Genomic DNA, 22,141 nt, shown 5'->3' with positions numbered 1-22,141 from the left:
ATCACAGAATCAATCTAGAAAGATTAATAGACAAAGTTAAGCAGAGTACCAAGAGAAAGTTGCAGAATCAGAGGAGAAAACTGGAAGTAAGAAGTTTCCATTATCAAAGGCAACTGGAAGGTGCCATATTACAAAAGCAAAAGCTTGGGAGCTTTTGAAGCAAAAACAAAAGCTAGTAAGCTTTTGGAGTGGAAACTAAGTTAGACTATGCAAGAACCATGGAGCTAGTAAGCTTTTGGAGTGGAAACTAAGTTAGACTATGCAAGAACCATAGAGCTTTACAATTGTACTCTACGAGGTTTCATTTCTTGAAATGTCTTAATAATAGCATCATTAGAAATATTATCAAATAAATCTTTTTCTAGATAAGGCACCAAACAACCGCTCAAAAAATCATCACTCATTTGACTCCGCAAGTCATTCTTGATAAACTTCATTGCCGAAAAAGCTCTTTCAACGGATGCAGTGGCAACTGGCAAAAGCAAAGCAAGTTTCACTAAGCGGAATACAAGAGGATAATTTGAATGCTTCTTTGTCTGAACTAATCTTTTCGAAAGATCACAAAGCCCTTTTAGATCGAAAAACCTTTCATCAACATCACGAACATCAATAATGTAACTTGCAAGTTGATTCTCAAGAGCACTCATATTGAACTCATCAAAGTCATCAGGATATAACGCAGCCATTTTCATTATCTTTCTGATGTCGAAACTTGAAAAAGAGTCAATTGGATTCAAACAAGCAATTCCACGAAGCAAATTAGTCGTCGCTTCGCCAAAACGATCTTTAAGCTCTTGAAGTTGCCAATCAATAATATTGCAAAACACTTCAACACGATAATGATGTAAGACTGTATTGTCACCAAGTCTTCGTCGTGATCTTAAAGAGCTAACATATGGATCCTTAAAGTTAGGTACCAAAATTTCATGCTTGATACAAAATAAAGATACCTTAGCAATGAGAGAATCCCATTCCTCATCCCTATAAGCTTGCAACCTTATTTTTGCTACTTCAAGAAGTAGCATGGCATTTGCCAAATCTTGCTCCTTTTTTTGTAAGCATTTGTTAACCTCATTTGTGATTGCTAAAACCTCACTCATCAAATGCAACATGAATGCAACCTCATATGTTCGACAAGCGTCGAGATATCCCATTGCCTTGGCTCTTTCATCCATTAATCGTGCATCGTGAACAAGTGATTCAAGAACATTAACAATAGAGCCATACATAAGAATAAAATTGTTAAAAGATTTATAATGAGATCCCCAACGAGTATCACAAGCTCTTGAAAGACCAAGTTCTTGATTCAAGCCCCTACCGGTTATAAGCTCACCCATATCTAATGCCTCTTGAATTCTTTCTTTTTGAGAATCTCGAAATTCATCCATACGCTTAAAAGAAGATCCTAATACATTCAAAATATTTGAAACCAATACCACAAGTTTTCCCACTTCAATACATTTTTTAGAGACTGCAACAAGAGTTAGTTGAAGTTGATGAGCAAAACAATGAATGGAATGAGCCGATCTACTTTCTTGCCTAATCAACATTTTAAGGCCATTGATCTCACCTTGCATATTGCTTGCCCCATCATAACATTGTCCACGTATATGTGATAGACTCAAGGAATGTTGAGCAAGTAAATTAACGATCGCCCTCTTTAAAGATAAAGCACTAGTATCTTGAACGTGAACAATGTCAATAAGTCGCTCCATCACAATTCCCTTTCTATCAATATATCGTAAGACAATAGCCATTTGCTCCTTGCGTGACACATCAAAAGACTCATCAACTAGTAAAGCAAAGTAGTCACCATTTAATTCATCAAGAATAACTTTAATGGTTTCTATTTTACATGATGTCACTATATCTTTCTGAATCCCTGGAGAAGTCATTTGATCATTTTGAGGAGCATGTTCCAGTACATAATCACGAATATTATCACACTTTTTCCCATACCATGAGAGAATATGAAGAAAATTACCCCTACTAAGTGATGATTTAGATTCATCGTGACCTCGAAATGCAAATCCTTGAGTTACAAGAAGCCTTACTACATCAACTGAAGCACTTAAGCGAACCCAATATGCATGTTTAAATTGATTAAATTGTCTCCCAAGTGAAAATTCAACAGACTGTTGTTGTCGCATTAGATCTTGACATTTCTTTTTTGATTGATTATGTACGCTGTTCTGTAGACCGATATGTCCCCCAAGACTACTCTTTTTGTGCCAACTCTTAAACCCAGTAGTTGAAAATACTTCACCTCCACCTTGATGAATGCTATGGCCTTTAAATAGATAACAATACAAACAATAGACTGCGTCTTTACTAACACTATACTCCAACCAATCATGATATACATCATCAAACCATTCAGAATTAAAACGACGCATTGATCCAGAAATATTCGTTTGAGGATACTCACGCTGAAGCAACCGAGGTTGACAAGGGCCATTCTGAAGGTATGCTCTTCTAATAACATCACGATGATTTGGATGATAGTCCAAAATTGGAGTTCTTTCACCCGGATCATAGTTTAAAGTACTCAAATCAAATTCTTGAGAAGAATGTAACGCTACTTCTGAACAGTTGGCATTTGCTTCTTGGTTAAGTTGACTAGGAGACGCTAAACTTGATTTTGGTACTTTGGTAAAATACTTTTTCAGTGAATGTTGAGACTGAATCGTAAAAGTAAGAATTTTGTTAGACTAGTTACCAGCAAATTGAAGCAATCTATCTAATCTTCATAGCAAATATATAGAATTCTGGAAAAAAAAATATCTCTGCTATTCTGATATATTAATTGCTTGTCCTATTAGGATTTAGGAACATGCTAAATTTATAGAAGAAATTATCTTTGTAGACCATTTGTATATCATTCTGCAAAAATGAATTTGTGTTTGAATAATGCCTATTCTCTTGAGAAAAAATAGAAAAAGAAGGGAACTAAGAACTTACTGAGGAAGCCATGGATGGAGACTGGAGAGCAACAACGAGCGCAACAGCTTCAGCAACAATCAAGTATCAATAGAGCAAAAAAAAAAATGTAAGAGGCAGAAATGAATAGTGAGGTCGTGTGAAATGTAAAAGAGTGAAAGAGCAGGAACTATGCAATAGGGTTTTTTTATTATTTGCCTTTTAGATTAGGGATTTTATTCAAATCCCAATTAGATCTGCCCAGTTATTAAACGTGGTCGTTTTGTTTGTTTTAAAAAATATTGAAAACGCCTGAAGGAAAAATATTGAGAATATGTTGCAAGCGGGGTTTGAACCCGCATCCCATGCGCGAAACTGAACCCCCTTCGCCGCTCAACCAAGTATTTGGATTGTAATAAGGGGGTTCATTATTACATATATACACATAAAACAAAATTTTGACGCTATATAAACAGTGTAATTTCCCGACGAAGGGGGTTCGGATGAACACCCTGGGCTCTACGTAGATCCGCCCCTGGGAACCCTTCAGGAGAAAAAATACTGAAAAGTATATACTGCTTGTTATAATAATTAACTTAAATGTGGTACTCGGTTTTAGAGACGAATTTATATAGGGCGAGTTATGAATTTGTCCGTACATATTGTTTCGGCTCGAATCATATATGCATATTGCAAATAAAACTTAATGTTCGATAACACTCAGTATTGAATCTTTTGACTCTAAATTTTGATTCGTCTATGATCATAATAACGACCATCAATCTTGGCATCCACTTAGCAAAACTTGTTAGCATCCTCGATCACTTGTAGCAAATGCATCAAGCCCTTCACCAGAAAGCCTAAAACGTTTGACATCTCCCATGATATAAACCCCCATTCCAAGATAAAAATCAATTGCATTATTATTCCACCCAACTGTTAACCAGTCAACTTTAGTGAACCCCATTTTAACTGCCTGCGATGCCACAGCAGAAAACAACATCTTCCCAAATCCATACTTTCTATAACACTCCCTAACATACTTGTTTTCTATAAAGAAACCGGGTTTCTCAAAGTACCCCGAATAGCTAGGGAAGAAAAGGACATAGCCAGCTACAAAGACGTTATTATGTTCATCGGTGTTGAACAGTTCTAATTCTGGATCTAATATAGGTGAATCAAGATTGATGGTTTTCAAAATTGGGTCAAAAATGGAATTTTTAGTGGTTTTTTGAGGAAAAGTGTCGGGTGAGACTTCAAGAATGAATGTTGTCACTGAGTAGAAAGGAGGGCAAGGATTATTGGAATTGAAAAGATTGGTAGAGATGGAAGCCTCAGTGGCATTAAAAACCTTAGTATAATTGTGATATTTCGCCATTTGATACATGAGTTTGTGGAGGTGTGGCACGTCAGATTCTGTGGCTATACGAACTCTACCAGAGATTTGGGTGTCGAAACTGACTTTTTCGGCCATTGGATGTATTGTAAACTATGATAATAGTTGCGACTATAGGAAAAGTTTTCAAATATGGTAAGACAGTATATATGTTCTATTGTTTCGTGACACCTTTATTCAAATGAAAAAAAAAAAAAAAAAACAAAGACAAATATCTTTATAAAAATATTGTCACCAAATTGCAGTGGATAAAATAGAGGGACTACTTCCTTAATCATTCAAATAGATATTTTTATAACATATCACATCAAGAGTAGCTTTTGGTTGACTGAAAAGCATATATTGACTCGTCTTTGGCTCTAGCAGTCTAGCCATCGCTAGTTTAACTTGTTACTTTGTCAACTGAACTTTTCAGTTGAGTTAACATGACCAAGTGTGTCTTCGCTACTGCAAGAAAACAAACCTAGCCGTATATATTTTATATTAAAATGCCATGTGCTATTCTCATTTAGCCAGCGGGAAAAAACAAATATATTCAAAAGAAGGGAGATACAACGTACCAATTCTGAGTTAATCAAGGATCAAAGATTGAAAAGGTCGCAGAAAAATTTCACTATTTATTTAGCGACATTAATATATATATATATTGGAAATTTTAATGTGATATTTCTTAAATATCGTAAATAAAGTACCATTTTTATAGATATTAAAATAAATGTCGAAACAAATTCTTGAAATTGAAATTTCCAACATGTAAAACCAAGTGTAAAACGAAAGTCGTCGTGATTTTGCAATTTTATGTGATGTAATACGATATTTTTTATACATATTTATTAAATTTGTAACATCAATATAGAGTCTAAGCAAAAAACTACTGACCCGTAAGTGATACTCTAACTCCACCCCTGATTATTACGACTACAGGATCAAAAATGATCGTGTTAGTTCTACCAACTTTTTAGTCCAAACTAGCTAGGCATGAGCAAAAAACCGAGCTAGCTCAAATGGTTTGGACGGTAGTTTTATAGTTAACCTAAAAAAGTTTTAAAAAAAAATTGGTATGCTTTTTTTAAAAAAATGTCAAAGCAATACACATTTTTTTTTTTAATTACATAGGGGGTAGGGGAAGACAAGGTGGGAATCGAACCCTCACCAATAATGTGAAATTTCAGGTAGCCAACCAATTATGCTATTAAAAACCCCCCGATACGCAAATATATGGTATCCATTTGAGGGTTAATTTCACACAAGGAAAATGGAGGAAACTCCTTTTTCTTTTTTTTTCTTTTTATTTTATTTTTTATTTTTAGTCTTTTTATAGCTACAGTGATCCATATAAAAAAGAAAAAGGAAAAAATATCCTTTCGAAACATAATATATTACTACTTTAATAAATTCCTGAGGGCATTCAATAAATTCTCCTCCTCTGTTTACCCCAGTATCGGTTCGATTGGTCATGAAACTTTCATATTTTGTTTTTACTCCGTACACAAATTCGAATTGATCACTCTAACTTCCACTCCTAGTTTATTTCATTGCAAAGTTTGAGTAGTCAACTGATTACCAACTTTTGAAGAGTTGAACGCACTTTATTTGTGTGAACTATTTTCTAATTCCAGCTGTGATGGAGCCAGTAGCCAGCTTAAGCTTCATAATGCTTGCAACTGGACAAGTCCAAAAGTCCAATTGAAAATAGCTGTTTCCGGATAAAAGGATAATGAAGTTATGGTCTCTAATAATGCTTGCAACTGGACAAGTCCAAAAGTCCAATTGAAAATAGCTGTTTCCGGATAAAAGGATAATGAAGTTATGGTCTCTAATAATGCTTGCAACTGGACAAGTCCAAAAGTCCAATTGAAAATAGCTGTTTCCGGATAAAAGGATAATGAAGTTATGGTCTCTAATAATGCTTGCAATTGGACAAGTCCAAAAGTCCAATTGAAAATAGCTGTTTCCGGAGAATCCGCGACTTTTGTAGTATCAAAAAAAAAAAGTTGAACCAAACTAATACAAAAAAAAAAAAAAGTACATAAATAGAATTCACGCACGAAATTCGTGCGTGAAAGGATCAAACTACCTGCAAAATTGGAATTTGACCCTTTCACGCACGAATTTCGTGCGTGAATGAGGCATGCGTCAACAGTACTAAATTGAATGGTAATAAAGAATTGAAAGTATTGAAAATAAGCAGCAATTGGATCGTCTGGAGATTACCGGTTATAAGTAGACAAAATGACAAAAGCTGTTTGATTATGTGACCCCTACTGCCCAATGACAATAAAGTAGCTATATTTTGTTTGTGGACAAGAGATTAGTTTAGAGTCCGGAGCCTGAAGAGTATAAAAATACACGGTATAAATTAAAAGGGGGTAGCAAAAAATTTACAGACCAAAACGGATATAACGTGGAGCAGTCCACGTTATACCCCAATTTTTTTTCCATTGTCAGAGAATGATCACTGAAAAATTAAAAAATAAATAAATTAAAAGGTATAACGTGGACTGATCCACGTTATACAAATAATTTTGTATAACGTGGATCAATCCACATTTTACAAATATATATATATATTGTAAATTGTGGGCTGTCCAACAATCTGAGATAATATTTATCGGAACCAGTACCAAAAAAAAAATTGGCCAACTTTATTTTTTGAAACACTTAGTGTTTTTTTTCATACTTTGACCAATGATTAGTCGTGTCTCAAGACTCCAAAACGTCAATATTTTATATAGAACCTGATATTTTTTTCTACGTACAATAATGTAGGCTCAATACATCAAGGATACGTATTCGTTCGGATCGTCATTTTAGGTGTTGAAAAGGTGCTCGTTTTCAAACAAAACTTACTTCGGGCACCTTTAACCCCATCAAGTACTTTGTTTCACTTTTTCTTTTACAAAACCCCAAAAGTCAAAATTGAAAAAAGACCACGGCCAAATTTAAACTTGCTGTCTTTCATTCTCTCTTCTTTTTTTCTTTTTTCTATTGTATTACAATTTCTCTTAATTTTTTTTAACCATTGTCTTGAAATTTCACTGTGTACAAAAAAAAAGTTAAGAATTAGCTATGAATGTCATCATTAATCTTTCGCTAAATCGCTAGTCGCAAATAGAAATTTTTGATAACTTATCATTAATCCGTCGCTAAATAGGATTAGCGATGAATTTGACTGTTTAGCTAGCTATCTTTAAGTTTTCAGTAGTATATATACATAATTACATATGTATATATTAAATATCTTCCTTTTTCGATTATTATTGTATATTAATTTGAGTTTACTGGGAACCCATAAGTTTCAAATCCTGGATCCGCCTCTGCCAATGACAAGTGAAAATGTACAAATTGGCTATAGTATTTTTAAGAGAAATATTAAGTGATATTCACCCTCATAATGTTCTCAAATAGCAAATATGCAATACTACGACTTGTTATTTGAGTTACATCCAATATTCTTATTTATATAGATTAAAAACTATAAAGTATCATTCATTTGTTAAAGAATTATAAAGGTCAGCGATTTTAATTAAGAAATTTAACATATAATTTGTGTAAGAACTGTTAGGCGAGCCGAGAGCGTTGGGCGTTAGGCAGGTTTAGGGCGTACAGTCGGGCCTTAGGGCGTAAGCCTCACAGGAACTAAGCCTCGAACGTGAGTCTCGAGGCGTTTTGCCAGTGCCTCGCCCTAGGGCGAGTCCTGAAACTGCCTTTTAAAACATTGCTCAAAACACGACCCAATCGTAAGGAATTAAAGTTTTTTTTTTTTTTTTTTACAAGAAAGCCATTGAATTCTGTCGCTTTTTTAGCGTCAAAACACGGAAATAAAAAAAACCGACCGACATAATGATAATTTTAACCGGAAAATAGGAGTAATTTTTCTGACGAACCAAACGAGTAAGTCGGTATATTATTTAAAATATTTTTTAAACAACCAGCTGAGTCAAATTTACCATTCATTAATAGATATCAAATTTTAAAATTAAACTACCCGTCCCATGAGATACCTCACTAAGGTATATCTAATTTTGCTAGCTTATGACTGCAAGTGTTATATTTTCTACCGATATATACCTCCAACAAGATCTAGGTAATTACTAAGATGCCAAATATATGCACATAGATTAATGAACATCCAATGGAGGAGTAAAATTTCTGTTTGTCACTTGCACAAACTGTTTTACACATATCTTTTCTCCAACCCTGTTGAATAGCGAAAAGAACCGCCTCTCGAATTGCAATTGCTTATGTTGTCATTGCATTACCAACAAAATAAATTTTTAACTCAGTTACTATAGATTTTAAATTTATTTATGGCAACATAGAGGGCGTGGATTAAGATAGACGGTTAGTAGACAGTTGAGCATTGTCTCGTTACGTTGTTCTATGAGATAGACTAGGTGATAATTTGGAGCACCGTTTCGGCTTCTCCTTTCATACCAATAGTATTAGTATTATTCTCGTAGTTACTTGTTCTTTGATATTTGTTAATATCTATTTTTTTGTACTTCGGTTATCGCATTATTTAGCTGTTGTTACCATTCCTTTCTTTCATGATCATGATGCTTTCTTTATTATTTTCTCATGATTTCTTTGCTTTCATATTTTCTTTTTCCATAACTGCTTTGTATGACTTTCCTTGAGCTAAGAGTCTATCGGAAATAGTCTCTACCTTCGCAAGGTAGGGGTAAGGAGTGCATACACTCTACCCTCTTCAGACCCCCTTGTAGAGTTACAATGGGCATGTTGTTGGTTGGTATTATGCATCAACTAGAGGTGGAGTTAGAAATTTGAGTTTATTGATTCTGATTTTAGAAAAGACAGCTTGCTGAATTCTGAAAAAATTATTTATATATATTAATTGAACTTTTAAATACAAATATAAGGTTTAGACAAAAAAGGGTTCTGCAAAACCTGTGAACAAACTTGTAGCTCCACCCCCGGAATTGACCATTAAGGTATATTAAAGTTACCACTAAGAATTATAAAATCTAGTTTTCTTTCCGAGAAAAAGAAAAAAAGATTGTGACTTTATTACACGAATGCGTCCCATTATTAGGTACCAAAATTTATTGATGTGAACCTCAGAAATAATATAAAATACAGCTCCCCATTGAAAAAAAGAAAATTTAGTTCCTAAGAATCTTGACCTGTTCCAAGATGGATTTTTGGTGAAGTTGATTACTCTGCTGCAACTCCATGTAATCCTTGTACTTCATTGGTATATAAGCTGGAGGGTTGCTTTCACTTTGTACCAATGGGCAAGCAGGGCTCACAATTGCTTCTAGTGATGGTCCATGAGCAACAGCAACTGATATTCTTGGACGTGTGTTGTTTACCACTACTCTGTGTACATTGCTCTTGTATTTGCCATTACTGAAAATCTACCAAAGCAATAGAAAGACACATTGTTACTAAATGTTAATTGAAGTTAAATTATACGCACCTATAGTCTAAAACTTTCTTTAGACTACCAGCACAATTTAACTTGTTATATGTAGTAGTGTTGTTATCATTTTGATATCGATTAATGCTTGTCATATAGATTTATCTGTAATTACACTACAAGTGATATAATATAGAGCTTGAAGTTTGTATGATTATATCATGAACGGCAAAGGTTCAAATGTGCCCTTGTGCTATATGAAATTGAGTATATTTATCTGTTAATACCTTTAGCTCATATATGTCTTTATCGTCAAATACATGGTTCGAATATGCCCTTATTTTCAAAGGTTCCCCAACTTAACCTAATTACAAGATTAATAAGTCAAATCGCACCAGATCTTGACATGTGTCATAATCCTAAGAGACCTAAATTTATTTGTACCCATATAAAGAGCATATTTGGTCCTATGCACATACTCTGAGGGCACATTGGCTCATGTAGTTTACAGTACACAAATTCCTTCACGATTCAGGTAGTTTAACCAATTACTTTTTTTGTATAAAGTTTAGGAGTACCATTTTTGTCAGAATACTAATTAGTGCCTATTTTAAATTTTTATTAATTATGTCTATTGTCCACCGATCAATAGCACATACAATTTAAATACAATAAAAAAGGAATTTAATTACCTCAAGATGATCACCAGTATTGACCAAGAGAGAATTTGGAAGAGCATTGACATGAATCCATTTGCCTTGATGTTGAACTTGTAGACCTCCAACTTGGTTTTGAATAATAAGCGTTAAAAGGCCATGATCTGAATGAGGTGGCATTCCAAGTGCAAGTTCAGGCTGAGGACAACGTGGGTAATAATTTGCAATGAATATCTGAAATCCTGACTTCATGTCTAGAGCTTTGTCCAAGAAACATTCTTCAAGTCCTAAGCCTTCTGATATTCCTGCAAGTAATCCTTTTGCTACTTCTCGAGTTTTCTCACTATACTCCGACATAGTATCACTAGAAAACAAAAGAGATAAATGAATAAATAAATAAAAATGAACTCATAATCATTTACTTTCCGAGGTACTAATAGTGATTAAATTAGCTCATGAAAACATGAATCATCCAACTCATTGAAGTTAGGGCGGAATATTAGCTCTGCCTCTTTTAATCCGTCCAATTCAACCCATCTACAATATGGGTTGAACGTAGTACCCATGAGAAACTGTCAAAATGTTTTTTAAAAAAGCTTTGTTGATACGTTGTATATAACCATAAGCCCATAATAAAGGGTGGGGAAAAAGCTTTAGGAAAATTTAAATACTTAGTAAAAAATAGGCGGGTTGAGTTATGACCCGTTTCTTAGTTCATTTTAGCACAAATAACTTTCGGCCGGGTCATTTATTGACACAACTCATTTTGATCTAATCAAATTTCACCCAATCCACTCATTTGACACACCTAGTTTTAGTACTATCAAGTACTTAACATGTAAATATTTTACACAATAAAAAAGATAATCACAGTAAATATTTATGATGATTATTAATTAATCGGTAACTTGATAAAAATTGTAATTAACAAGTTATAATAGGTTAAACTAAATTAGTTTTATACTTTATACAACTTAAATTTTTATTGACATATTGTTAGATGGAAGAAGGTACCTGTATCCTTGGGGTTTGCTAGGAGAGTGAAATTTAGGATGTACAAAGACCTTAAGATAGTCCCTCCAAAAAAAAGCTTTCTCCTTAGAGGCATTGAAGCTGGTACCACACCTTATTGGATCCAAAACATGCTTCCCTTCAAACTCTTTCTTCTCTTCCTCTCTCATGTTGAAAAATCCTTGAGTCCCATCAATTACTTCCTTCATCAAATTTTCTGGTATTCCATGATTTACCACCTGCACCATTCATATAATCAGTGATATTTTTAAACTTACAAAGAAGAAAAAAGAGACCGGCAACTAGGTGTGTAATAGTTACGAAATATTAATATATTATAAATAGCTGATAAGCTTTAAATGTTGAAATTAATTTTATAAATAAGCAAAATGCATTTTGATAAAGATGTTGAAACTGAAAATAAGGTAATGATGCTTGGTAAAAATGTGGATCAGCAGTTCTTTTGTTAAAATGACTTAAATATTCACAAAATTTTACCAAAAATTATAAATTTAAAAGTATCTTATTAAGAAATGGAGGAACAGTGGATATGGTGTGAGGAGGAACTGTGAGATTTTGTTTTGGAAAAGGTATTGAGAATTATATAAAAAAATAGTAAAAAGTTAGCCAAACCTAGAGTGCTGATAAGCTGAAAAGCTAAGTTAGGACGACTAAGTTATGATTTTTGGTTGATTTTGACTTATAAGCACTTGGAGTATTTACCAAATACGTATATAAGCGAAAAAGTGCTTATAAGCCAATTTGACCGGCATATAAGCTTAACTAAACACTCATCATATAATGGTTTTTGACCAAAAGGTTACTTATAAAATCTTGCTCTATGATCCGGTTTGTTCTAGTAATAATTTTGTGTCAGGACATATCTAAAATAGTCGTAATTAGTGAAATAAAAATATTTATAGAAACCATGAAAGTAAATCTATCGCCTATGATCCAAAGATGAAAATCTTTGCAATATTTTAAAGCATTCATGAATAACACAACAAAAAATTAATAAAAGACAACACCGTTTTCCCTTTTCTAGTGTACCATGAAAAATCCCCAGTCTTGGCAAGCTTTGTTTAGGCTGTTGATAGCTTCTGAACGTTGATGAGGATCAGTGGAGTTGAGTAGAGAAAAATCAACGGTAGGGATGGAGTTTGAATCAATAGGATCAGATGCAGGGGAATCAGAGGGATACATAGCAGAGTTAACATAGTTTGAAGGAATAGACTTGAGATTTGGTGACTCAGAAAGTATTTTCACAGTAATGGCAGGTTGAGTAGGAGCCATTTAACTTTAATCTTAGAAAAAATGATGGTATATTGTGTGTACAATATGGAGATAATCAAATGACTTGGTGAGTAAGGTACTTAATATATCCTCCTTTCTATAAGAGAACATCAACTTGATTTGCCAATGGATCGGAGATATTTGTTTTGCTATTTTAACTTTTTTTGACTTGCTAGTTTGTCTGCTAGTAAACTTTAATATATTTGATTGATCGAACTTTGATATAGCTTTGCTATTTGATGGTAATATTTAGGTAAAAAGTACTAGGAAATTATTAAGCTTTCCTAAAATGATAGTGCACTTACGTCGAAGTATGATTCTGGTAATCAACACACCCAATTTATCACTTTTTGGCGAGTTTAAACCTCAACTATCAGTTGGGTACACCTCAAGTCTAGGTGTGCATTAAACACATCTCGATATTTCCTAAACTTGAGTTGTGTTTTAATACATACCAGAACTTGAGGTGTATTTTAATTCATAGATGATAATAGTTCAGCTAAGAAAAAGAAGCAACTGATAGTTGGAATGTGAAACTTGCGAAAATATGATAGCTTAAGTATGTTTTTGGCCGTTAACTCTATCTTTTACTTAAACTGCTTTATTGGGTTCACTGTATATTATTATATACCACCCTGGTAATGTAAAAATATGTATGCAGTATTAGTATATCATAACATGTAATAGAAATTGTTTCAGATGACATGATACTGTGAAGTTCTTTTGCATTAGAAATATTGAAGTTAATCTCTATTTTATTAGGAGACGTGTATGAAAAATTATCTTGAGGTAATTCAATTATATTCTTGAGCTTAACGACACTAGATTAAAAAAAATATATACTATTATGCTATTTGGTTTTGACTGAAAATATATAGTATAATATATCTTTTCCATCGCATGTCTATGTTCAAGTTCAACGATCAAGCTATGCAATTATTTCATCACTTATTTTTGTTGCTTCAATAAAAAATAGACAAATCTATTTACCTAACAAGATCAACTTTATAAAAGAGGAAACAAATCTCAATTCGATCGTAATTCAGGAATCACGATTTAGTAACTGTCATAATCCAGTCAATTCATTAACAATGACAATTGGAATCATAGGTTAATTTAATCTTAATCACGGTTATTCAATCATTATCTGAAGAAAGCATAATTTTGTATACTGTAAAAACCGGGTCAATGTAAGACCGGTGAGACTGGGGGCTAAGGGCAAGTCCAAATGAGCACGAGTATGTTCAGTCCTTTCTTCAGACCGGGGGATTGCACCGAAGGCAGCTGACCCGAGATAAGAGAAGTATGTCCGTTGCTCCAATTTCTCCGAACCAAACTCAGCGTGGTTGTAGAGCAAGGAAAACAAGTACTCCACAGAAGTCTATTGCTACTCCTCCTGCTAAAGTTGTGCCACAAGTGCTGAAAAAAGTTGATATTTTCAAGCGTGTAAACCCCCCAAAAAAGAAGAAGCTTGAAACCTTGATCAAATCCAAAAAGAGTGGGAGAGCATTGTACTCAATGCATGAATTTGGGGCCGAAGACTTCAAGGTTATGACAAACATGCATGAATGGTGGGAGGATTGGGTAAGTTTCAACACTCATATATATGTATATAATTCAGTATGCTGTTTGAACAAGTCATGTAATTCGATGAACTTGTTGCAACAAGGTAACTAGTTGTTACAACAAGTTACTAACTTATTGCAACAAGTTAACTAGTTGTTCCAGCAAGTTAACAACCTGTTGTAGCAAGTTCACTAGTTGTTCCAACAACTCTAACTACCTGTTGCAGGAAGTGGCTGACTGTTTTGATACTTTTACTGCAGTATGTAGATGGAATCTTGTTGCTGATGCGTATGAGGCAGCTCAATTTCCCTGAGTACTATCATTCCTCTGATAGAATCATGGACCTCAACTTCTACCACCACTGTCGCAACAGGTACTTAGGATTGTCCGATGAGTCTACAAATGTGGGTGCCGTGCCCTATGATCAAAGACTTGCTCTCTTTAGGTGGGACGATGATGGTCTCGCTTTTCCCAGAGGTAGTGTACCCTACCCAGGTGGCTGCGAGTGGATTGGTGCCAAAAGGATCATAGCTGTCATGAATATTAATGACAACCATTTTGTCACTGTTGAGAGCATCATTGAGGAGGGTATCATAAATGTTTATGATTGCAACATCCCATGTAATGACGACGGTGATTTCTTCTGCCACATACAACCGTTAATGGATTTGTTCCCAAAGTTGCTAAAGCAGAGTGGCATTGTTACATCCCGTGTTTTCATACGTTGGAAAGAGTGCGAGTTAAATGACATTAGCAACGGAAACGAGGTTATTCCCCAAGCTTATAGGTGGTTAGAGTGATGGTACATATGGGTTGTAAATATTAGAAGATAAACAAATCGAAGAAAATTAAATTTCGTCGAGGTTCAAAATTTATTTGAATGAAATACGGTCCAAGCTATAATAGCCCGTATTTTGGACTAGGAAATTGAACCAACCAATATGAGCAAATTTACCCGAGCCAAAGGATTTGTTCATATTCAAGCATGAAAATCAAGAACTCAGTGTATACGAGGAATGAAGTCCCGAAATGATTTGAGATAGAAGAGTGTGACGACGATGATTGAAAATAATATTTTATGTGTACCAAAAGGGACTATGGACTAGTGTTACATCACATGGTCATGACAATGAGCAAATGGAGTGTATTAAAAATGGTCATTATTTAAGTGAATTGAGATCAAGAAATTAATTATGGGTGTAATTGGATAAAAAGGGGAGGTGTAGTGGATGCAGATAAATTATTGGGAATTGTTGGATGAATAGTATGTCGGGTGGACCATATTCATATTGGCTGAAAGTGACACTTACATAACATTCATACAAGGATGAGGTGTAAACTTTAGTGATGAGTAATTATATGTACACCTAGGGGATTACACGTGTAAAATGGAAAAGGGGACTAGTACACCATGATGGCTTGTCATTTTAAAGAAAGAAAAAGGAACTTTGCAGCAATATATATGCACAACAAAAAATGTGCCGTACAGCACCATTATTTTGACCGGTCTCTTTAGCTAATTTTTTTGTTGTTTCATTATGCAAGGAAGCAACAACGTGACTTCCATTTATATGGAAAACAACGCAGTTTTGGAATTGATAGAGTATCAAGGTGACTTGGTATTTTATGGAAGAAGAAAATAATTTTCTCTCTCAAGAATAATATTTGGGTTTTGCTCACTACTTCGATGTCATTATTTTATTTTTGTCGCGTTGTTCAATCCGGGCTTTTGTCAAAGTGAAGTGAGATGGAGGGAGAATACTTCTTGGCATATAAGGTAAGAAAATTCTCTCTCCAAGATGTATTTGATTTATCCAAGTCGTATCTACACTGCTAGATGAAAGAAATACGAAAATTATATTGGAAATCAGATAAATATTATTTCCACGTAAATGATGGAGAGGTGCAGCAAGTGGGTGATCCTCATACATATGAGGTGATGTGGCAGCATGTATTGCATGAGACAAGGACTTTTAATCCCCGATATTAAAATGACACGATTTCCTTGCAAATGTCTATTGGTGTAGAAATATTAATGGAGATTAGGGATTAATTAACCATGATTAGATTATTAAGTGGGGATTAGTGATTAGATTAATGGATATAATTTAAAGGGTTGCAAGCACTATAAGTACACATGCACGTTGTGCCTTGAACATTTGATGAATATGAAAAAAAAAAAATTAGGCCAGCCAAGGTATACGTGTAAAAGGGCAAGGGACCCTTATGTGGCAAATGGAGGGGCTGCCTATAAATAATACCTATTGACTCATGGATCAGATTTTTCCATTCATAAAATTAGTGAAGGAGGAAGAGACCTATAAACTAGAGAGAGGAGCTCCTAGCCATGGCAACTCACGGCCATGGCTATGGCAGCAACCCTTTGAACGACCAGCCCACTCCAACACAAACAAACCACTAATTTCATCTTGACTAGGAGAGGAAAATCGTGAACAGCCATGACAGCCCCCTTGGGCACTCACGACCAACTCCAAAGATGAAAGAGGAAGAGAATTTGAATTTCACAAAAGTGTTCTAAGTGTTTTACACGTTCAAAAGAGGCAGCAACATAGGGATTTAAGTTGAAGAAGATGAAGTGGTGCGAATTGTGCAAACTATTGTAGGATCTGTCCTAATTAAAGTTGAGGTAAGATTTCTTCTTTTGCAATGTAATTGGAGTTAATGGTGTTGTAATGAAGAGATTAATTTGTATTAGATGAAATTGGAAATAAGAAAAATTGTATAATTAGTGTTGGTGTTGAAATGGACAGAATTGGAGTTGTTCAAGTTTGGCTGAATTTGATTGTTGTTATTATTATTAATGTTATGGATTATATGTTAAAAGTAAAGGAATTATATATGTTAATGTTGAGGTGCTGTTTGAGGCCGTGTAGGGGCTGTCCTAGTTAATAATGGTGTATTAATTTTAATTAGTATTATTGTGGTTGTTATCATGGATTATGTGGCGAAAGGATTAGAAAGTAGAATTGAAGTTGCGTTGATATGAACATGTTATTGTTCTTGTTGAATTGAAGGAATTGGAAATATAATTGTATCCATATATTGTTGTTGGTATTTCTGTGTCAACAAGAGAGCAATTGGAAATTTGGATAGGTGAACACATAGGGGAAATGCTGCCGAATTTTCGCTAAATTTTTAGATAATAGAAAACCCTAAACGAGAATATATAAACTAAAATGTAGGTCCTATAGAAGAATGGGCTATAGATTTGCGAACCAGAAAATGTAGTTACTAACGATAGCGTTACTTTTATATAAATAGGCTAAAAGAGCGACGAAGCGAAAAGGATTCACGATTAGTCGCTGACAGGTATGTAAAGTTAACCCTTCTTTCTTTTTGGCATGATCCTTATGAAACGAATAGACGATATGTATATTATGATTCCAAAGAAGTTCCTACTCTTAGAGCCACTAGGATGGCTACTGTCCTTGATTTCCAGAAGCTATTTTATTATATCTTGTTACGTATACATGATTCCAGGAGTTCTATTTTGATATAATCCACTGTGGCATTCGAAAGGTATTTTAATATGACTATTGTCGTGATTTTCAAATGATAGTTCGTTTTGATTATTCCATTGAGTCTTTGATAATGTTTTAAATTGCATATGGTTTCTCACTACTCTGCTCGTGCATGCCTCAATATATCTTTCACTGAGTCCTGGGCCAGGACACGTTTTCGTGCACAACTTTACTGCATTGTTCACCGAGTCCCTCACTAGAGGGTCGGGACACGTTATATGTATATGTATATGATGATACGAAGACATGATGATTTGATGATACGGTGATGGCGGCTAGGATGGCATATGATGACTTTATTCACCGAGTCCCTCACTAGAGGGCCGGGACACGTTATATATATGCATGATGATGATATGATTTTATTTACCGAGTCCCTCACTATAGGGACGGGACATGTTATATATATACATATGTACAGGATGATTACCTAATTATGTCACTACGTCCCATAACAGGTTGAGTATGATATATGATATTGACATGCATGATTTATGTTTCAAAGGCAAGGTGTTTTGGTATTCTGAACATTGTACTTGTTTCCTGTACTTCTTATTTCAGTTATGGTCCTAATTACTGTATTTCATGCTTTACATGCTCAGTACATTTTCCGTACTGACCCCCTTTCTTCGGGGGGCTGCGTTTCATGCCCGCAGGTACAGATACTCGCTTTGGTGATCCGCCAGCTTAGAATTCCCTTTCTGCTGTCTTGGAGAGCTCCGTCGTTCCGGAGCCTAGATTTTGGTACCGACTTCCTGATATGCATATATATATATATGTTTTTGTCCATGGGTACGACGGGACCCTGTCCCGTCATATGTTACTGTTGATACTCTTAGAGGTCTGTAGACATGTATGTGGGTTGTGTGCAGATGTGGTTAGTTGTGCCTATATGGTCATTATGGATGTTCTAGCGTTGTAGAAGCCTTGCCGGCTTGCATATATTATCGTTCTGTTGTAGCAGCCTTGTCGGCTTGCGTATTATTTCATGATATGATCAATTGTGACTCCTCAGGAGACAGTGTATCTGAATATACATATATGATGACGCTATGAACCTTCAGAGTTCTTTTTTAAAGTCCCATATTGTTCGTAGTTTCAGTTTGACAATATCTAATAGGTATGTATACGGGTGTCCAGATCGAGCACCAGTCACGGCCTACGGGGTTGGGTCGTGACAGGCATGTGTCACACCCTATTTTAACCCGGAGATTAAAATTAGAAGTATGACGTATTGGAGATTCCTGTTTTTGTTTGTTTTAAGGAGTCGCCACCTAATTATTTATGGTGAATTAGGACACCTGAAATTTATTAAAGTTATGCTTAAAGTGAACTCTGTTTAAGATCTGCGAAACTTAAGATTCTAGGTAAGGGTTCAATTAGTCTAAAGGGAAGGTATTAGGCACCCTTTAAGACCCATTAACAATGGTTAACCGACCGGACTAAAATTTAATTAGGCTAGGTGTAAATATAGTATTATAGAAAGAAAGTAGGTTTGTAAGTATGGCTAAAGCTATAGATAAATATGTAAGAATGCCATTTAAAACAGAACTTGTAAGAATAATAATAATTTGTAAAAAAAAGTACTTTTAATGCTATTTTGAAATACGACCTATAAATGTTGTTGAAATTTTAAACGATAGTATAATAATAATATTTAAAAATATACTTGTAGAAAATATAGTGATTTAATAAGAGTTTAATTATAAATAAACCAAAAGAAATGGGATGAGTGATGTTTCATATGTATTCCGAATATGAATTACGCTAACTAACAAATTAAAATGTATTTGTAGAGTTATTGCAAGATTTATATTGATGTTTCAGCAAATGTGTATTTCAAGTGTTTGAAATGAACTAAAGTAAAAGAGTTATCCGTTAAATTAGTTTGCCTTTTATTTAGGATGAGCTAATGTTATGTAAAATTCATGACGTTTTAAACTTCTAAGATAGTAAGTATAAATTATTATTCCGTTAGCCAAAAGATGTAGTCATGCTTTTTTGAAAATCAATTACTCAAATAAGTGTTATAGATACTATAAATAGTTTTTAAAAATAGAAGTGAATATAATTTATGGAGTTAACAACCCATTACTAAACTAAAACTTTTAATGTTACTAAGGCTTATCTTAATTAACAAGCATAAATGTTAGTTATACAAAAGCAAATAAAAATACACAAAAAATAAGGAAGAGAGTAAAAGAGTAAATGGGTCCAGCCCATTTTTTGAGGCTGCTGTGGGCGTAGCTGTTGGGCTTCGGCCCAACAATCTCTTTTTCTGGATCTAGGCCTCTGTTGGGCTTCGGAGAAGAATAGTTCACGTTGGACCTTAGCCCAAACTGAATGTGGAGGAAGAACGAATCTCTCGGACTCGTATGCGATCGGTCATGCACAAAACGAAAAGAAAGGAGTTATTATACGATCAATGAATAATGTGTAAAATATATATGCAGAAAGATCGAAGGTTATGTGTATGCTTTGTATAATCAATGTGTATCTCATACATACACATTCATAAGGATGTGTAGAAGGCAAATATTGGAGAGTTTTAACCCCGCCTTCCTATCAAAATATTAATTGAGATATAAGGGTCCTATACAATATAGAACATCCCACAATACACTTGCAATGGACAACCACATAAGCAAATAAAAGGAAGAATAGGGCAACAATCAACTCTCTAAAAAAAATCAACATTTAGTGTGCACAGGTTCGAACAAAGGGCAAACGTTGTTTATTCAATCCAAACAGTGGGCATACTAGACCCTAAATAAAAGGTAATATGCGAGATGAATGATATTCAGGCGGTAGGAAACTGGAAACGAAACTAGCGAGGGCAAACTCAATTCATATCCTTTAGACTAAATAAGCGCACGGTGGCCCTCTAACATGATGACAATATAAGTTCAAGCAGAAAACAGAGAAGCCTTTTAGTGGACTTGTTACCCATTTACTTGAAACATTTGCCCCAAGCTAACCATGTATAAATCAACTAATGCAATAGCATACAAGAACTGCCATATATCTGGATACAATAGGTTCTTAAAGCATAAATCTAAGCTCAACAGAGCAGTCCTAACCAAACAGGGAGGAAGTCAGATAGGGTCATTCAACAGGAAACAAATACTGATTTTTACAGGTTTCAAATGCTAAGAGGATTGAACAAGTAGTTTAAGCGAACAAAGATCTATACATCAAATAGGATTCTCATCTCAATCCTGAACCAACCTCCTATAAAACCTTACAAATAACAAAGGGGAAACAGTGGGGTATAGAGACATCAGACTATCAAGTAGAACACAGCCTTCTGGGTTTACAAAAAAAAAAAAAGAAACTCAGTCATGCTAATCTGTTACTAGACTATCAACAGACCAACCAGAATTATAATTCGAACAAAATATGAAACGGTGAGAGAATGCTCATGCGCCCTGCCAAAGACAGCTCCTAGAACAGAGAAGCAGGGGTTTTTATAAGGTTTTGTCCTATAATATTATAAGTTCAAATGAATACTGCCTTGATCCCTTAAATAAACTACAGTAAGCTAAACAAACAAGTTATCATCCAACACTATAGCTCAATTACTTTGAAGAGGGCGCGACAGACAATATTTTAACCAATAGTCATGAACAATTTCAAGCATAAAACAGCCAGCACTCGATCGAACAAGATAGGACTGTGACATCTCTTTTTGGACATAGTAGTAAGCTGCAGATGTGGAGCTAAAACACTAAATACTTTTAAAGACACTAACTAGTCTATAGGTTAGGTTCAGGCTGTAATGTGCACATAACAAGAAATTGAAACTGCCTACTCCTCAGCTGGTTAAACAGTGCATATATTGAACTTAAACACATTTTCTGGCATCCTTATTGTAGAACTAACCAATGAATCAGACGACTTAAGATTCATATCTTATTAAGCAGGCCATACAGAGTTTCAAATTTATTTAATGAGCATGAAAATCCTTAATCAATTCAAATACTTAAATTACAACAAATAGGCACATTTTATAGTGGTCTAATCGAGGGCAATCATCAAAATAAAAAAAAAACGAGGGAAAGGAGAAATCTGAATGGTTCATAGTTTGTATGCTACTCAAATACAACCACCAACTAAAAAATGATGAAAAATAACAGGACCAAACAGAATTCAGCAACCAACATCGGCATGTTGTATAATCACTTTACCGCATTTAAATCTAAGCAGATTACACTCGTCGCGGGCACACTACTTAGAACAAATAGAGTAAAGAGGGATAGTTCAGAACTGTTTTAAACATATATGCAATATGCCTAAAATATACATATCAGGGTGTGTATATCTGTTGTATATCGAATGTATATCTTCTTCTTATCTTGTTAACCCATTGTATATC

At 34.5% G+C, this 22,141-nt stretch overlaps 3 protein-coding genes and 1 long non-coding RNA gene across 4 annotated transcripts; 1 reads left to right on the top strand and 3 right to left on the bottom strand.

Moving 5' to 3' along the window:
* Nucleotides 1-278: 278 nt before the first annotated feature.
* On the bottom strand, nucleotides 279-3,332 carry LOC132612175 (uncharacterized). Its single transcript, XM_060326497.1, has 2 exons — nucleotides 2,962-3,332; nucleotides 279-2,681 (listed from the first exon to the last, which is right to left on the bottom strand). The coding sequence occupies exons 1-2, from the start codon at nucleotides 2,971-2,973 to the stop codon at nucleotides 279-281; spliced, it is 2,415 nt and encodes an 804-aa protein (XP_060182480.1). The 5' UTR covers nucleotides 2,974-3,332.
* Nucleotides 3,333-3,481: 149 nt separating this feature from the next.
* Nucleotides 3,482-4,523, bottom strand: LOC132609420 (GCN5-related N-acetyltransferase 8-like). Its single transcript, XM_060323396.1, has one exon. The coding sequence runs from the start codon at nucleotides 4,391-4,393 to the stop codon at nucleotides 3,728-3,730; it is 666 nt and encodes a 221-aa protein (XP_060179379.1). The 5' UTR covers nucleotides 4,394-4,523; the 3' UTR covers nucleotides 3,482-3,727.
* A 4,735-nt stretch (nucleotides 4,524-9,258) lies between these two features.
* Nucleotides 9,259-12,757, bottom strand: LOC132609419 (2-oxoglutarate-dependent dioxygenase 19-like). Its single transcript, XM_060323395.1, has 4 exons — nucleotides 12,416-12,757; nucleotides 11,369-11,604; nucleotides 10,391-10,718; nucleotides 9,259-9,696 (listed from the first exon to the last, which is right to left on the bottom strand). The coding sequence occupies exons 1-4, from the start codon at nucleotides 12,656-12,658 to the stop codon at nucleotides 9,442-9,444; spliced, it is 1,062 nt and encodes a 353-aa protein (XP_060179378.1). The 5' UTR covers nucleotides 12,659-12,757; the 3' UTR covers nucleotides 9,259-9,441.
* A 3,651-nt stretch (nucleotides 12,758-16,408) lies between these two features.
* LOC132611448 (uncharacterized) lies at nucleotides 16,409-18,750 on the top strand. The gene is made up of 3 exons (XR_009571652.1): nucleotides 16,409-16,871; nucleotides 17,507-17,554; nucleotides 18,423-18,750. It is a non-coding gene; the product is annotated as an uncharacterized LOC132611448 (long non-coding RNA).
* Nucleotides 18,751-22,141: the final 3,391 nt, after the last annotated feature.

Source organism: Lycium barbarum, chromosome 9, assembly GCF_019175385.1.
Source record: "Lycium barbarum isolate Lr01 chromosome 9, ASM1917538v2, whole genome shotgun sequence".
NCBI classification, from domain to species: Eukaryota; Viridiplantae; Streptophyta; class Magnoliopsida; order Solanales; family Solanaceae; genus Lycium; species Lycium barbarum.
The sequence above is the reverse complement of the archived record's forward strand: the minus strand, read 5'-3'. Positions and strand labels throughout refer to the sequence as shown.

Excerpts from the sequence above, each read along its gene's own strand:
- LOC132609420 (XM_060323396.1), bottom strand. The coding sequence starts at position 4,393 with ATGGCCGAAAAAGTCAGTTTCGACACCCAAATCTCTGGTAGAGTTCGT.
- LOC132609419 (XM_060323395.1), bottom strand. The coding sequence starts at position 12,658 with ATGGCTCCTACTCAACCTGCCATTACTGTGAAAATACTTTCTGAGTCA. Across the intron at positions 11,605-12,415 it reads AAGACTGGGGATTTTTCATG|GTGGTAAATCATGGAATACC; the intron begins GTACACTAGAAA and ends TGAATGGTGCAG. Across the intron at positions 10,719-11,368 it reads AGCAAACCCCAAGGATACAG|TGATACTATGTCGGAGTATA; the intron begins GTACCTTCTTCC and ends TTTGTTTTCTAG.